The 13587-nt window shown below is 37.5% G+C and overlaps 1 protein-coding gene across 1 annotated transcript; it reads right to left on the bottom strand.

The window, feature by feature from the left end:
- Positions 1-202: 202 nt before the first annotated feature.
- On the bottom strand, positions 203-514 carry LOC308495884 (large ribosomal subunit protein eL42-like; the record flags this gene model as incomplete). Its single annotated transcript, XM_081044382.1, has 1 exon — positions 203-514. The coding sequence occupies one exon, from the start codon at positions 512-514 to the stop codon at positions 203-205; it is 312 nt and encodes a 103-aa protein (XP_080900508.1).
- Positions 515-13587: the final 13073 nt, after the last annotated feature.

Raw genomic sequence — 13587 nt, 5'->3', positions numbered from 1 at the left:
AAATATTAAGTTGTGTGTGTGTGCATTAAGGTCACCGGTCACCAGGAACAGAATCATTAGCCGAGTGGGTATTGAGTCACTTGTTTTTCCCCCCAAGGGACATTTTATTAATGACACTAGTTTATTTCCCTCCCAAAAAGTCCAACTACATGAACCAAACATATCCTCAAGATTTTATTGTCTTCATGATAAAATATGAAGCTTAGAACTGGATCACGTGGCCCTTCCTCTTCTTATCTCCCCCGAGTTCAAAATGCTTGCATCTCTTCATAGCCAGCATTCTCTTGGATCTGCAGTTGGGCTTAACACATTCAAGCCTCAGGAAAATCTTCTTTGTAGTTATAGACTTTTTGTGGAAAATCGGCTTCGTCTGCCCATCATAACCACTCTGCTTCCTGTCATAAGGCCGCTTTCCCTGCGCATACAGAGAATCCTTGCCCTTCTTGCACTGTGTCACTTTGTGGGGATGGTGTTTGCCACAGAAAGTCCGGCAGGTTTTAGGAACGTTCACCATGTTTGCAAGAGTGCTAGCGGCAAGGCTTGAGTCACTTTTATGAAGTAAATTTTTGAGACACTGATGGCTCTTCTGCTCCACCTCTTTTCAAAAGAAAAATTACTCCCAGAGTTCTGGCATGATGTGGAAAATTATAATTAAATTGTGAGAAGTTCAATTCTTTGGTTTAATCCTGCCTCCAAGATGGCTACATAATTGACAGAGCTCAGCCATACATAAAACTGTAGAGCCCCGTATTCAAAAAGCAGAGGAAAAAATGCCATTACAGGCACCAAAATATAAAGCTTTTTCCTTTAAACTGCTTTTATTCCTTCTGAAAGGTAATTGGGATAGTGGTGAGACCTGAGTAACAACATAACTTACAAATTGAAAAATATTTTTGGTGTCATAATTTTAGTACGATAAATTATCCTGATTCATGTTATATCTTGATTGATCATAAGACTTTATTGGCTCAGATTTCTGTAAATTAATTTATTAGGTCATTAAAATTTATACTTTTAGAAACTACATTTTCAATTGATAGAATTGAAAGCAATGTCAGTCATGCTTGGCAACTGCAAGATCACACACTATTTTTAATAATATTAATGTGACGTTAATATCCTAATGTGACATTAGGCTAAATGTCTGATCAATTATTTTGAAATACAAATTTTAGTATATTTGGAGTGGATTTTCGTGGAATAATTTTTCTAGAAAGTTTTAACTTAATACCAATCCATTTTGTGGAAGTCTGAGTGTAAATTCAAATTTCAATGAAATTTATATGATGGCATTTTCTTCTGATATTTCCTTTAACTTTTGGAGGTCGTACAAAAACCTGCAAATCGCTTCATGATTTGCATATAATTCAATAGGCCCTTTTATGCATTGTATCGCTGTATCTTCAACTATAAGAAAAAACTAATTTAAAAATTATCTTCCTCATTAATAATTGTTTCATCCAAAGCTTCATATGAAAAAAAGCCTTCTTTCCCATCGAATACGACAATCTTTGCACTTAATATCTATCTCTAAGCCTGAGGATATTTGCTCTGCAACGTTGCAGCAGTTTTCAAAATCAAATATTCTAAACTCCTTGAAGAAATGTAATAACTCCCTTAAAACGCTTTATTGCAGTGTCGTTGTTTATTCTTTTATTTTGTAATAATTACGGACAAGGTTTACGAAGTTCATCACCTGAGTGCCAGCAATTCCTGTCCCAGCGCTCAGGTCGAGAATTAATACTTGTGCAGACGCTCCAGGAAGCCGCTTTGGGATTGGACAGGCTCTGAGGATGGACTGGTAGCGGCCCTTCCACCGTGGGTCCCAGCACTGCCCCGGGGTGGAGCCCTTCCTCTCTCTTCTGCGGCTTCTGCTACTGCTACTACCTTTGCTATGGCCCATCTCCAATCACGTGGACCACCCCAATGCATGGAGTTGCCCAGCCAGGTTACTGGGGTGTGCTACAGGCCTTGCTCCAGGAGCCTACAGATGTGAATCCTGCCGCCCTCTCTGCTGTTAGAGTGCCGTGCCCCATTATGCCATCATGCCTCATTTACCAAATGAGTTCAAAGATAAAGTCATTAATGATTTCAAGATAGTTTACGTCTTTCTTTCTGAAAGCCTGGCCCAGGTCACACATCCATGAAGCCCAGCCTGCCTATCTCTTATTATGCTTTATAGAGTAATTATATCTCTCATCTCTGGAGGTGTGCCAGTAAACTCACAGGGGCGACTTTGCCGTGGCCCTGGTAACCAAGTAACCCAGTAAGCTCGGGAAACTGCAAATCTATTTTTCCTCCTCTTAGGCCTTGCTTTCTTCCCACTTCCACTTCAGTTTGCAGGTTTCTAACCTAGATTCTCCTCTATCTCTAAGACTGGCCAATTTAGGTTCCTGGCTCAGCATAACTGCTGGGATCTCAGGGCTCAGAGAAATCAAACAATAGGTCAGAAAGAACCTAATTATCAGATCCTGAGTCCCTGCAGATGTAATGGCTCTGGGTGCCAGAGAATGGAGGCGGAGGTGGTTGGGGTAGGGAGAATGAGAGTGCACCTGGAGTAGTATTTGATTATAAATGGTAGGACGCGAATATTCCTGAAATAGTGTAATACAGAACATTGAATTTTCAATAGAAAAATCACAATTTTCAAATTATCCAGAAAGATGAGATGATTATTTAGAGTGTCACTCTAGTCATAGAAAATACACAAATCTAGTTCTGGTTTTGTGTCAGTGTCCTATTATTTTAGTGGGTACTCACTTATTATATCACAGCTACATATATCTATCATACATTTCAGCACTGTAAAAAGTTTTATTATCCTTATAAATTATTTTCTCTTTTTCTCTTATTCTAAGATTTCTTTCAACAGCTAATTTAAATTGTTAAATTGTGCTACAGAAAGCTGTGTTATTCGTTCTATATGCCATTTATGGGTGAAACGGTATTACAGGTTTTCTTGGTCTGTGTTTCAAAGGCATCAACTCTTTTGGTTCCTATATAAATTCTTACATCTTCAGTGGAAAACAATAGGCAGTCACTTGATTTCCTTTCTCCCAGAGGCCAATAGAAAATGGTTGTGAAACTAGAAATAATGCTATTCTATTATACCTAAGCAGGGTTTTGGGATTCCTAAGATGTTAATGAGATATAACTGGAGAAATGCTTCAGCTGAAAAGAAAAAGGAATTGACTCAGTCCTCTTCTGGCCCAACTACCAGCAACTTCCCCTCTCCAATCTCAGCTCACTCGTCTGATATTTTGTTAGGGCGATGAGGGAGGAGCAGGAATTAAAGGTAAGATAGTATTGCATCAGCTCAGATGGAGAGCACAATTACCCTTAATGCACTGGTACTATGATTTACTGAGCCTATTTAATAAATCCATCCCTGTAGCTGGGGAATGGTGAGAGGAGAGGCTGAAACAGGGAGGGGGAATGAATGCAACATTGCAAGGAGTGCTAGGCTGATGTGTGCTGAGGGAACCATTTCTTCTGATTTTGTCACCTGCTAGTTTCTGCGTCAGCCCTTAGAGTCCTCATGTACTCCTGCCTATCCAGCTGACATCCCTGGACATGATTTCTTGATGGCCTAGACCTAGAGTATCCATCATCTCTCCCATTTGGCTGGAAAACTGGTCTTAGCCCTTTCAGGCTAGACTTCCTTCATTACCATCAGGGGTGATATTGATTGAGTTGTATAAAATTTCTCATCGCTTCTCTGCCTGGATAGAGTGTGATGAATTTTAGGACTTATCAAATTTCAAGGCTTTGTTTCATACCATGCATATGGTTAAGAATTTGAAAATTGCTTAATCCATGAATGAGTAAGCTTTGAAAGAAGATAAAAAGTAATTATGAAATAAATGCGAGTTGTAATTGAGACTTATTCAGAACAAAATTATTTTTGGTATATTTTGAGCACCAGATAAATGTCAAAGAAACCAATGAGAAATCACAAAAACTGCTGAACTAGCATAAATTCCCATTTATAGCTGCTGCAGGCAAAATGGAAATGTTCTTTCCATGGTTGGTTTGTGAGAGAAAGTGTTTCATAGCACTATCAAAATTCTATCTTAGGATGTCATTTTGGATACTAAAATTTTTAAAGTAGTGATTTAAGCGATTTTGGGGTTTTCTTTTCTTTTGACATGGCCTAGAAACCTTTGGCAACTAATTTCTGTATGACTGAAAGGATTTCCCCTAGCAGGGGAAGTCTGTATTTGAGCTTTAAAAAAATAAACTGTCACTCTGGATGTATTTGTAGCCCTAGCTAGTGAGTGAGCATGAGATTATTTCTTTTTTTTAAATTTTGTTTCATTTTTATTTAAATATTGTTAACATAACATTATATTAGTTTCAGGAGTCCAATATAAATATAATGATTTGACATTTATATACCTTATAATGTGATCATTTATATACCTTACAATGTGACCCACTAAGTCCAGCAGTAGCATGTAATTTAATCTATGCTTGGGAATTCTGAATTTAACCGAAAAACAACTGGATCTGTTATAGGTGCCAATGATTGGAATGAGACCAAGTGGGAAATTGAAGAATATACATAAAATCTTGCTTTCTATCAATCATATGTCTCATGTGATATATCCAAATCATATATCATATATATCACACGGCACGACCAAATGCATCCAAGTGTATTTACATGCAGCTTTGAGTTATATTGCAGAGAGTTGGTCAGGAAAGAATAGTCCCCAGGCACTCGGCAAATTAACACTGGAAACAGATGGTGGGAGCTGTTTGAAGTTGAGCCAAGCTCTTTAGATTACAAAGAGATCTTCAAATTCATTTTGCTATCCATGGAGAGAGATAAATCATACCTATTAGCTTACCTAATTGTCCTTAGCTAGCAGTATGAGGTACAGTCTTGTACTCCTTTAACTTTCATTTAATAGTCATTTGAGATGGAATACAGTATTTCAAAAGATGCCTTACAGCAGGTTAGTAATTTCTGTCAATATCTGTAAGTTGTTACTTCAAATTAGCTGGATTCATTGAATAGCACTTATGTGCTGAACATGTTTATTTCTGTAAAACTCATGGCTGCCATTCCCTCCCCCCACATTTTTGGAGCCAAATTAGCATACTGGGGAAACAGACTCAGTTAGCTTTGAACAATGATCAAAGGACAATTATAAAACATGTAAATCTAAAAGGCTAGAATATGACACCACAAATTAAAACGAAATATTATTCTCCCCAAACATTTGCAGCTTAAGTGTGACATGCCTGTTTCGGTGGACATTTTGTAAGGAGTGAAATATTGTAGAAAAATCTAAACTAGAGTTTCTTTTTCTTCTTCTGCTTCTGCAAAGAGCATATTTCCCCCCACCTATTTGCTGAGCAGTTTTTCTTTGTTATGAAAAATAGGTCAGCTGTGGAAGAAAGAAGTCCTTTTCTAGTTGGATAAGTTATTTAAATGCTAGGCTATCTTAAATATTGAGAGGAGGAATAACACCAATCTGCTTGATCAGAGTAGAGTCAGATTTGCCAAGGTGGGATATATGTACTCTAATGAGAGACAAGGAATGCTCAGGTTAGTATGCTGGTTGAAGCCTTAGATCCAAAAGGTTGGGCAGAGACTAGAGCTGGCCCACTGAGTTTGAGAACCTAGATGTATGGGAAGGCTTTAAATGGAATATTGGTTATTGGAGTGTCTCTATTATGGGCTTGAGTCTCCTGAAGTTATGACATCCTGCCTGGAGTAGTTCTTGGGCTTCCTGGTATCAGGAAGATGAGTATCTAAAAGTTTATCTTTCTTGTTTCAGTGCAAGTTCCACTGTGGCATATGGTTTATCTGGTGGTTTGGGGTAAGTCCTAAGAGATAAAGGAATGGAACTAATGTTTGTTAATTGATCTACTTTGGTGTGCTGGATACTGTGCCAGAGAGATGACATTTCCTGACTGATTCGTTTTTATTCCCTGACTAAGTCTTTAATTATTTGATTCTACAAATACTGCTATTTCTTCGATATGTGAATACTGACTCAGACAATGTATATCATTTCTCCAGTGTTTCAGATTAGAAATCTGGGAAAACATTCATTCATTCAGCAAATATTTATTAGGTATTTATCTAGTACTATATTGGACATTGGGTATAAAAGAGTGAAATAAAAGAGATATGGTCACTATCCTCATGCCACAGTCCAGGGGGACAGATTGACTTTAACCAAACACCTACAGAAATATGTAATTACAAATTAGATAGTAATTTGTAGTAAATACTATGAAAGAAAAAATTCAGCATAGTGTGAAAGATAGTAATGAAGAGTGGGGACATAATTTAGATTGAGAAGTCAAGGAAAGCCTCTCATGGAAGTGACATATGAACAGAGACCTGAGACTAGCCAGGAGAGAGTAAGCCACGTGAAGAGAAAAGATAAGAAAACTGTAGGCAGAGGGAAGGGCAGGTGTGAATATGCTGAGGTGGGAAGCAACTCAGTGTGCTCAAGGTACTGAAAGACAACTGAAGTGTAGTGGGCAGGTGGAGAGTGGTGCAAGATGAAGTAGTGTTTGACTCTTTCTCATCCATCACACTCAATTCGTGATTTTAAATGTAGGTGTTATTATTATTAAGGCATGGTGAGGCTGACAGACCAGGAGACAATGGCAGTTAAAAAGATAGGTTGTTATGGCAGAATAGTATTCCATTGTGTATATATCACAGCTTCTTTATCCAATCATCTATCAAAGGATACTTTCGTTGTTTCCATGTCTTGGCCACTGTAAATAAAGCTGCAATGAACATCGGATAAGAAAAGGTGAAATAGTGCTATTTGTGACAATATGGATGAATCTTGAGATTATTATGCTAGGTGAAATCAGTCAAACAAAAAAAGTTGAGAACCATATAGTTTCACTGATATGTGGTATATAGAACTGAAAACAACAAAGGAAAAAGATAAATGAAGAAACAAAAACTCATAGACACAGACAATACTTTAGTGCTTACCAGAGGGGAAGCGGGGAAAGGGATGACAGATGAGGGTAAAAAGGATCAAATATATGGTGATGGAAGGAGAACTGACTCTGGTAGTGAGTACACAATGTGATATGTAGATGATGTATTACAGAATTGTACACCTAAAACCTATGTAACTGTACTAACAATTGTCACCCCAATAAATTTTAATTATTTAAGAAAAAAGATAGGTTGTTACAGTTACAAGAGGAGGGGCATACCATGCCAAGCAGGGCCACTGAGGAAGTACCAGGGTTGATCAGGAAACAGAGGGAATGAGGGGAAACTATGGGCAAGAGCTTTTATGGGAGTTTTCAAGGGAAGGAATGAGTGAGGCAGAGTGAGCAAGTTTAGGATTTGAATAATTTCTGTGGGCTTTGGGACACAGAGTCTGTCTCTAGTTGCCTGGTACCTGGTTTTTTGGTGATTAGGGCAAGTGATCAATGGGTCAGAGAGTGAGAGCCCCGTGAGAGCCTTGTAAAGAAGGAAGTTGGAGTGGCGGATCTGGATTGGTTGGTTTGAGTATGAAAGACAAACTCACAGGCAAGTCTTTACTATCTCTAGGAATGGGTTCACCCTGGGAGGAGCAGTCTCCCTAAGGACAGTAAGACCCCAAATGTCAACACATCAGAAATACAGGAAATAAAAAAAGCATAATTAGTAAATGGGTTATTTAGATTTTTTCCTCTGGTATTCTTTCTCTCAGCTGCATCTTATTTTCTGTTTCTTCCCTAGTCACAGATTTAGGCCCCTATTATGTGGATGCTAAATTTTTGTGTTAAATTTTTAACTGATCTCTCTGCTTCCACTTTCTCTTTGTCTTTGATCCATCTTACAGGTCATTTATAGATAAGATTTTTTTAAATCTCACTTTTATTAAGAAATCTAAGCGTTTAAAAGGCTACTTAGAGGTGATATCGTCTAAGTTACTATATTAGTCAAGGCTGTGAACCACTGTTGCAAATATTCCCCGAATCTTGGTGGCATAGTACAATAAAGGTTTATGTCTTGCTGGGTCAATCACAATTTCTAGAGAAGAGGATCTGAATGCCTAACTTGGATTAGATGCTATCTTTGTTCAATAAACTGAGGAATGAAGGAGTTAAGTACTTCAAACATGGGTGCAATAGTCATTTTTGTAAATTGGTACCATTTACACAGAAGAGGAAATGAGCTGGTCAGATACCATCAAACTAGGTATTATTTGGGCCACCATTTTTACTTCTGGCGGTAGATCTTTTTATATTTGAAGAAAATTATCCTCTTCTTTCCCACCAGCTTCATTATTTTCTTATCAGGGTAAACATCGTCTGCTTCCTAGAGCCTCCACAATCCAGGTTATTTACACTAGCTCATCAACTTCCCTCCTAAAATTTCAATTATGAAATTCCCTTTAGGAAGAGGTTCTCAATTAACTCCACTCCTTACTCATTGCTCCCTAGTTCTCAGTTCTTAGATGGCTCAATCCACCCAATCAGGCAATGCTAAATCTTTCTTGTACAGTTGCATTGCATTAATCTTTAGCTTTTAAAATTCCATGTCATTGTATACCCTTCACAAAAATGAACTCTGTATGGATCACAGATCTAAATATAAAATGCCAAACTATGAAACTCCTGGAAGATTTTCATAACATAGGAGAAAACTTAGATGACCTTATATATGGTGACGCTTTTTTTAGATACAACACCAAAAGCACAATCCATGAAAGAAATAATTGAGAAACTGGAACTCATTAAAATAAAAAAGATTCTGCTCTGTGAAAGAAAAGATCAAGAGAATTAGAAGACAAGCTACAGACTAGGAGAACATAGAATATTTGCAAAAGACACGTCTGATAAAAGATTGTTATTCAAAATATACTAAGAACTTCAAACTCCCTAATAAGAAAATGACTCAATTAAAAAATGGGCCAATGACCTTAACAGACACCTCATCAAAGAAAATATAAAGATGACAAATAAGCATATGAAAAGATACTTTGTATCATACGTCATCAATGAAATGCAAATTCAAACAACAATGAGATACCACTACACTTCTATTAGAATAGCCAAATTCCAAAACACTGGCAACACCAAATGCTAGTGAGGATGTGGAGCAACAAGAACTCTCATACATTGCTGGTAGGAATGCAAAATGATACAGCCACTTTGGAAGATAGACGATATCTTACAAAGCTAAATATACTCTTACCATACAATCCAGTAATTGCACTCCTTGGTATTTACCCTCAAAAGGTGAAAACTTTTGTGTACACAAAAATCTGCACGCAGATGTATAGAGAAGTTTTATTCATAATTGCCAAAGCTTGGAAGCTACCTAGATGCCCTTCAGGAAGTGAATGGGTAAATAAACTGTGGTCCATCCAGACAATGGAAATACTATTCAGCTCTAAAAAGAACTGAGTTATACCAAGCCATGAAAAGACATGGAGGAAACTTAAATGCACATTACTAAGTGAAAGAAGCCAATCTGAAAAGGCTATATACTATATGATTCCAACTATAGGACATTCTGGAAAAAGCACAACTATGGAGAAAAAATGGTCAGTAGTTGCCAGGGATAGGAGTGGGGAGAGATGAATAGGCAGAGCATAAATAATTTTTAGGACAGTGAAAATACTCTGTATGGTATTTTAATGGTGAATGTATGTCATTATACTTTAGTCCAAATCCATAGACGGTGCAACACTGAGAGTGAATTGTAAAGTAAACTACAGACTTTGGGTAATTATGATATGTCAATATAGGTTAATCCTTGGTAAAACAAAACAAAAAACCCCCAAAACATACCATTCTGGTGAGTAATGTTGAAAATGGGAGAGGCTATGCATATGCGGGGGCAGGGAATACTCGTATAGGAGAAATCTCTATACTACCTCTCAATTTTGTTGTAAACATAAAATTTCTCTCTAAAAAAAAAAAGAGTCTTAAAAAAATTTCATATCTTGTCCTATTGAGGATGAAGACCATGTCTTCTTTTCTCCTTTTGGATTCATGAAAACAGGGCTGACTAATTTCCTCCTGAATCCTATTCAAAGACTCAATTATAGCTCTCTTCTCAGGAATATTTTTATGTTTATAGAAGGCAATAAAAACAGTTATCACTTGATTCTGTATTGTGCTTTGTATTGTAATTGATCCAAGGGATCGTGTTGTTTATTCATAAGAAATGTGAAGTCCAAGTTAGTATTTATGGAGGTTCACCATGTACTGGGAACTCTGCTATGCACTTTTATGTGCATTATCATTTCATCTTCACAACAAGCCTATGAGCCTATTATTATTATTTCCAAGATCACACAGCTAAAAGCTAGCCCATCTAATTCTGGAACCCAAGTCTGTCTAAATTGCTCTTGCCTCAACCACAACTCTGTACTGACACACATTAATATATTGGCTAAAGTGGTATTTTCCTTTGCAGCTCTGTATTTTCTCAGTCCTGGCCCTTTTTATTATGCGTGCCTCACACCACCTTTTTGCCTTGTCCACTGTGGTTTGTATTGATCATAAAGGGGATGCATTTTATTAAAGGAAAGAAATGTATTTGATTTAGCAGTTATTAGAAATGGAATGTGTTAGGTCCGTAAATTCAGGGGGACATTGGAAGTTAGAGACAAAGAGGATGAAGTTCCCCAGTGTTTACATTCCTGTGACTCAAGAGTGCAGAGAGCCAAGAACAAAGCTGAAGTTTAGCCGGGAGGAGAAGGTCTAACTATAAATGAACTATGCAGGCACCATTCCCAATTGTCTGGGTTTCAGGATCCCCTCCTCACTTTCCTAAGAAAAACAACATGCAAATGAAGTAAGCAGTAGTTAGGAATGAAATAACCTGTGTAATTAGGGCTGAAGCCACCTAGAGCATAGTTAGCTCTATTTGGAGAATGATCTCAGTGGTGGTTTTGGAGGGATTTGTATCACAGTAAAGGAGGAGACCATGACTACAAACTTGGTGTATAAAGCAGAAAGTTTATACTAACTCAGTGAGCTTAAGTCCTCCTTAGGTGCTGTGGGCTTGTTCATATGCTACTGGACTCATGTGGTTAGTCTGAGAATAAACTGAAAAATCGTTAGTCCACGTGACTGTATCTGTTCCATCTTGGGCTATAGTTGTGCAAACGGACACTCCACCTATCAGCCAGGGACACCATGGAGCTTGTCTTCCTGCTGGTTTTTAGAATTGAACCTGGATTAATAGTTATTAATTACATGTAATTATTAATAGTATACTTATGGTTATAAAATATGATACTTATTAATCCAGATAGCCCCCTTGTAGTCACCGGTCGCTAGTTTCTATCAAGGATGGCTGAGCACACACAATGACTTAGGATAGGAAGGTGGTCAACATTCAGGGATGTCTTTGCAACCTTGTTCCATTGTAAACAATCTTTTCTATCTCCCCAGCCTTTCTCCACAATGATTCCTCCAGTTCTTGGCTTTAATTGAACTCTAAGTCTCACAGGGGACTAAATAAATGGTTGTGATGGTAAATGGATGGGTGCTGACTTGTCGTTTAGTTCTCTCCACCACAACTTCCAAACAAGTGGCTGTCACACTTTAGCAAGCATCAGCATCATTTGGAGGGCTTGTCAAAACACCAATTTCTGAGCCGTACCTGCAGTTTCTGATCAGTAGATCTGGAGAGGAGCCTAGAATTTGCATTTCCAATGAGTTCCTAGGTAATCCTAATGCTGCTGGTGTGGGAGCCATACTGTGAGGACAACTGTCAGAAACCATTAGTCTTTCAAGCTGGTGGAAATGCTCATTGTCCTTTGCTGCCCTTGACGTTAAGCTTTGCCAGTTCACTCTCCAACTTGTAGCTGTTGTTTGCTGACATCCGTCACCCCATACACACACTCTCAGAAGGTCTTAGGGCACAAAGCTCACTGTTTTGTAATTTAAACTTCGCAGTAAAAATTAAAATATTATTTTGAGGGAGAAGAAAACTAACTTGCTTTTGGCAAAAAGGGGTGGGAATAGTACTTCTTATGTTTCCTGAGGACCTACCGTATGTTAGGCATATGTTACCTCATTTATCACTCACCACCATTTTGTAAGGCTGTATTATGTATTATCGTCATTTTGCAAATGGGATTCAGAGAAATTATTGTATTTCATCAATTCTAAGAAGAAATTAAAAAACATTTTCAATCTTTGAAATTTGAATGACTCTTAGAATTGATGGTGTCTTAGATTTGATAAAATAAGGTAAATTACACTATTACTAAGTATTACATATTATGTTCTCATTCATGGTTGAAGTGGCTCTAAATCCTGTACTTTTTCCCCCATTAAATTGCATTATCTTTTATTACAAAAGCAGACTTTTTGCTCCTTCTTCAATTTTTCACACACTCATTTTCTTCCTCTTTCTCTTTCACATGTTCTTATATCTTTTAACCAAGTGGCTGTCAAACTCTAGCAAGCATCAGCATTATTTGGAGGGCTTGTTAAAACACTAAAAATATCCTGCTCATGAGATGATCTGCCTTATGTCAAGCCTTATGCTTATTTTGAGTTTGGTCATGGTGAACTTCAGGACTAACTGATGTGTTAGTCTCTTTTCTCCTGCTAAATTACTCAGTTCACCTATTTTGTTCAATTCCATTTTACCCACAACTCTTTAGAATCAGTTGCCTTGACACTGGGAAAGAAACTAATCTTTCTTAAATATTTGGCTAATTGGACAAATTAATTCTGACTGAAACAATAAAGGTATTTTTTTGTTTTTCTTGGGCAAGTTAGCTGCCCTGGGCCAGTATGTCTCAAACTGAGCATACCACCTCAAATACTTGGTCTTCCTTCTTAGAGCATCAGTTGTACTTGAAAAGTCACTTGAAGGGCAAGTAGAACATTGAAAAATGTAGATAAAAATTTTTGAAAAAAGTATTTTTTATATTAAAGCAAATGTGACAATATTATGGAATAGAATGAGATATGCATTTGTATTTTTAAGGTAAAGCTTTAATGAAATTTTTGAGTTGTGGTAGACCATTCATGGCAACTTATGGTTGAAACCATAGGCTTTGGAACAAGACTTTGAATCCTTCTCTACCCTTTTCTAGCTGTGTGTCCTTGGACAAGCTGCTTAACTTCTTTGTGACTCAGCTTCTCAGTCTCCTCATTTATAAGATGTTATAATAATAACATCTGCCTCCTAGGGTTATCATGACCATAAATGACAAGTATATATTAAATGTTAGGACAGTGACTGGTACATAGTGAGGTCTCACTAATGCTATCTATTTTCATTTTTATTTATACTTCCAGATGTCCCACGGGCAATTCTTTTGTTCTCCCCTTTATTAAGGTGTCTTGGCATAAAAATTTGAGAAGCCCTTCCCCAGGATTTTCTTCGGTTTGCTGAACTTGCCTCACTTCTGTTGGCCTTTTGTAATGTTTCAGAAATGCACTGTTCTCTCTCTCTCTCTCTCTCTCTCTCTCTCTCTCTCTCTCTCTCTCTCTCGTTGCAGCACCTTAAAAACAAAGTAGCTGTTTTAGGAATTGGAACGTAAAGGGGGAATGACTCAGTTTAATTCATATTTAAAATGAAATAACCTAATAATTGGGGATAGGGTGCCATAGTTAGGATTTTGG

The sequence above is a fragment of the Rhinolophus hipposideros genome (assembly GCF_964194185.1).
Source record: "Rhinolophus hipposideros genome assembly, chromosome: 3".
Classification (NCBI taxonomy): Eukaryota; Metazoa; Chordata; class Mammalia; order Chiroptera; family Rhinolophidae; genus Rhinolophus; species Rhinolophus hipposideros.
The sequence above is the reverse complement of the archived record's forward strand: the minus strand, read 5'-3'. Positions and strand labels throughout refer to the sequence as shown.